The 4,760-nt window shown below is 44.6% G+C and overlaps 1 protein-coding gene across 1 annotated transcript; it reads right to left on the reverse strand.

The window, feature by feature from the left end:
- Window positions 1-766: 766 nt before the first annotated feature.
- Window positions 767-1,597, reverse strand: LOC134910776 (olfactory receptor 2K2-like). The gene has a single exon (XM_063919159.1). It carries the CDS (start codon window positions 1,595-1,597, stop codon window positions 767-769), a length of 831 nt encoding a protein of 276 aa, XP_063775229.1.
- Between the last annotated feature and the right edge of the window lie 3,163 nt (window positions 1,598-4,760).

A 4,760-nucleotide genomic window follows, 5' to 3' on the forward strand; every position in this document is an offset into this window, starting at 1 on the left:
CAGTTTCAAAGATCCAGCAAAACATCTCATAAAGATTTTAGACCATATCCAAACCATTGCCGTCAAATCGCTTGGATGTGCTATGACAAATTTCAGGGTTTTTAAGTAACAGAAGTGCACCAACAATGGCCTGTCCTACTTACTTCCACCACGGAGAACTGTGCTGGACTCAAAAGCATTTTTATAATACCAGAGAAGAATTTTTACTTATGTAAAGTAAGTTAGAGCAGAAGGTTTAGACTTGTTTATAAAAGCAGGTTAATATAGGGAATAATTGTGTAAGGTACAGTAAATAAGTATATTAGGTGCATAGATTAATTGTTGATACAACAGAAAATAGACAACTGTTATATGGTGAAAATGTGTTACTGTTAGTGCCTATGCCCTAATGGGATGTGTTTAGAAAACACTCTTCTGTGAGGAATAGTTTCAGCGATGACCGTTTTCCATTCACACAAAACCGACTTTTTGTTTTTAAATTTGATTGATTATTGTGGCTGAGAAAAACAAATCATCATCACCTGTATATTGTAGTAAGGAATCAATGTCAGGAGAAATCAGCCTATTTAACTGGGTTGGGTATGTGTCACCATACCGATGCCAGGAACTTGGCTTTGAGATGCCCAGCAGAGGGGGGGGGGGGTGACAGCGCAACGATGACCCTTGGGGGATCAGTGCCGAGCAGATTGTTAACCAGGGGAGGTCGCCCAGTGTGTACCCAGCTTAAGTGAATTCAATATCTACAGTATTAGCGCTGTAGTTGAACTTATTCTACTGTCCGTGTTGCAGAATACTTGGTCAATATTTTTTTAAAAGCTTCTTTCACCTCATTGTTCCTCAGGCTGTAGATCAAAGGATTTAACACCGGTGTCATAACACCATATATCATTGAAATATATTTAGTGCTGGATGACAAACGTTTGCTTTGTCCCATGTAGATGGTCATAGTGGTTCCATAAAACATAAACACCACGGTCAGGTGGGAAGCACATGTTGAAAACGCTTTAGATCTTCCACCTGCTGAGTGGATCTTTAATATAGATATAATGATACAGATGTAGGAGACCACAATGAAAACTAACGGTGATACCAGTATAATTAAACTTTGAAAAAATATAGCTGCTTTAGAAAAGGTGACATCACCACACGCCAGATCTAGAACGGCCAGTACCTCACAGACAAAATGGTCCAATGTGTTTCCTCTACAGAACACAGGAGGCTTGCAGCTGGAAATAGTTGATGAAATTAAACACCCTGACCACATAATAACTGTAATAATTTTACATGTCCTCCAATTCATATTTATGGAATAATGCAGAGGAAAGCAAATGGCGATATACCGGTCATACGCCATCACTGCCAGTAGTATACCCTCGGTACTTCCTAGAAACAGACCAGTGTTCATCTGTACCAGACACCCAGTGATGGAGATTCTCCTTTCATTAGAAAATACATCTAGTAACGCTTTTGGAAGAGAACTCGATGAGTAGCACAAATCAAGAAATGCTAAATTGCAAAGAAAATAGTACATAGGAGTGTGCAACTGAGGACTGGTGATAATCGCAAATGTCAGAAAACTGTTACCCAAAAGGGTCATTGTATACGCTAGTAACAAAAAGACAAAAAGTAAAACACAAAGCTGTAGATTCTGTGGAAATCCAATCAGGATTAATTCTGTCCAGAGAGTTTGGTTCCCAAATTTCATTTTGCTAATCACTACTATAGTACAGTACATGTCCCTGTGAAAACAACAACAGAGATAGTTACTTGTGTCACCTGCACAACATTTATTTAGTTATCAAAGTAAGATCAGGGCCAGTTTAACAATGGGGCGGATGGAGCTGCAGCTCCAGGCCCCCTATCAAAATAGGCCCATAGAGTTTGCTGAGCTGCTGTAGACAGGAAAAATACATTCTTGCTACAGCAGCCTGCTTGTGGCCGTCTGAGGCCCCGCCTCCCAATCACAGGTAGCGACCCCACTCCTCCACCCCAGGACGGTTATTTGCATTCCATAATGTGTGTTCAGTGCCACATCACAATTATGGTGCTGTCTCCATGCAGGATGGATCAATCCAGTAGTTTCCACACTCCAGCTAGCAGGCATTTCTGGGAGGCAGTAGCTAGGAGCAGCGCTCACCTGATAGAATGCTGCAGATTGGCCGTTCAGGCTGCAATGTGACGAGGAGCTGAGTGGCCAGCATTACTGCTGCTGGATGTGGCTGTACGTGTGTCTGTGTGGGTTCTGGCCACTGGACTCTCCCTTGCCGCCGGAGCTGCACCATAGAAACATAGAAACATAGAATTTGCCGGCAGATAAGAACCACTTGGCCCATCTAGTCTGCCCATTTTTATTTTAATCCTTTATGTAATCTCAAACCTTTTTGAACCTTAATTCTTTGTAGGGATATCCATATGCCTATCCCAAGCATGTTTAAATTGCTCTACAATCTAAGCCTCTACCACCTATGATGGGAGGCTATTCCACTTATCCACTACCCTTTCTGTGAAGTAAGTGTTCCGTAAATTTCCCCTGAACCTCCCCACCTCCAGTCTCAGTGTATGTCCTCGAGTTCTAATACTTCTCTTCCTTTGAAGAACGTTTCCCTCCTGAACTTTGCTAAGACCCTTGATATATTTGAAAGTTTCTATCATGTCTCCCCTTTCCCTTCTCTCCTTCATACTATACATGTTAAGATCTTTTAGCCTTTCCGGGTAAGTTTTGTGATGTAGGACATGCACCATTTTAGTTGCCCTTCTTTGTACAGTCTCTAGTGTATTTATATCCTTCTGGAGATATGGTCTCCAGAACGGGACACAGTATTCCAGATGGGGCCGCACCAATGACCTATACATACTGTAGTACTGTAGTACTGTGGTGTGATGCTGCTGTACATTACTGGGGATCAGGGTGTATCCCCTCATCCTGGGGGGTCCCAATATTGTGCCTAGAGATGAGCGGGTTCGGTTTTACTCGGTTTTACTCAGTTCTCAAAACGGCATCTAATTGGCTCACGGATGTCACGTGTTTTGGATGGCCAATAAGATTCGGTTTTGAGAACCGAGTAAAACCGAATCCGCTCATCTCTAATTGTACCCAGCGATAACCATCGACCTCCAGGGTCACCTGACAGATGGACATAACCCTTCCTGTGACACTCCTCACCCCTTCCTTGTACCTCCCACTCCTCCCTTCCTGTGCCCACCTCACCCCTCCCCATGTCCCCTTGAACTCACCATTCCCTGTGCCCACCTCACCCCTCCTTGTGACCACCCCCACCCTATGATCCCCCTCATCCTACCCTGTGCCCACCTCACTCTTCCTTGTGTCCCCTCGCAATACCCTGTGCCCACCTCACTCCCCGCCCCATGTCCCCCCGAAATCATCATTCACTGTGCCCACCTCAACCCTCTCTGTGACCACCTCCACCCTATGACACCCTTCATCCTACCGAGTGCCCTCCTTACTCCTCTTGTGCTCTCCTCAACCCTCCCTCAACTCACCACCCCCTGTGACCCCTCTCGACTCGAGAACTCCTGTGACCAGTGACCTCACCCCTCCCTGTGCCTTGCTCGCAGCTTTCTCTTGTGTATTACTCGCCCACTTCCCGGTATCCAGGGTCCTCGTGGTCCCTCGCACTCTATATCCCTGAGCTGTAGTCACTGTCAGCATAGTGTCAGAATACACTAAATTACAGATGTGTCCCACTATAGCTTTGCTGCCAATAGCAACATGCTGTAGCGGGATTGCGATGCATACACATTGCGGCATGCCATATGCATACACATTGCAGCCAGCTCCCATTAGAATGAATGGGCAGCGGGAGCATGCGTACGACTGCAACCACTGGCTCCCTATCTAATGCTGCACGTTGTGAGCTACGATGCATCGCAGCCACAACAGGAAATGGTCTGTATCTGACATGGCAGTCTCTGGGCACTCCGTTTTATTTTCCTTCCTCGCTTCGGGAGCTTGCACTCACATTTAGCCCTCCGTGACACAGAGTACAGATCATTTCAGGGACACTTATACCATTTTACTGTATTTAACATCTACGTTTAGGACTTCATTTGTGTATTGTTGCCTCAAGAGCTCACAACCTTTTGCAAAAATCAGCATTACATTTTATTTATTTATGTACCTTGGGCAATGAGTGCAATGGCCACGAATACCGGTATATGAGGTCTTTCTGTTTTTCATTGTGGGGCCTATGTGTGTGTATTTTTTTTTCATATCAGGGACTGTGTTGGTTTTCTATAATGCATAGCTTTTGAGTTGTATTATTTTCCTGTGGTGGCCAATCTGTTGGGTTTTTTCATGCGTAGTCTATGCGTTTTGTTATTTTCATGTGAGGGTCCCTGTGTTTTGTTTTTTTAATCAAAGCCTATGTGTTTTATTATTTTCCTGTGGGGGCACGCGTGTTTTATTTTTCATGTGTAGTCTATGCATTTTATGATTTTTCTGTGGGGGCCCATGTGTTAGTTTCTTTGGTCCCTGTGGATGCCTACTGTATGTGTGTGTTTTGTCATATCGTGCCTATACTGTATGTGTGTGTGTTTTCATATTGCGGACAATGGTGGTCATTGCCAGTTGATCCGTAGCTGTTTTCGTTCTCAGCGCAGCGATTAGGAAAAAAACGGCACTTCTACGCATGCGTATGGGGTGCAGTGCGCACGCAAGACGTACTTTCACAAAAGCCAATGCAGTTTCACACAAGGTCTAGCGACGCTTTTCAGTCGCACTGCTGGCCGCAGAGTGATTG

Source organism: Pseudophryne corroboree, chromosome 4 (assembly GCF_028390025.1).
Source record: "Pseudophryne corroboree isolate aPseCor3 chromosome 4, aPseCor3.hap2, whole genome shotgun sequence".
NCBI lineage: Eukaryota > Metazoa > Chordata > Amphibia > Anura > Myobatrachidae > Pseudophryne > Pseudophryne corroboree.

Excerpts from the sequence above, each read along its gene's own strand:
- LOC134910776 (XM_063919159.1), bottom strand. The coding sequence starts at position 1,597 with ATGACCCTTTTGGGTAACAGTTTTCTGACATTTGCGATTATCACCAGT.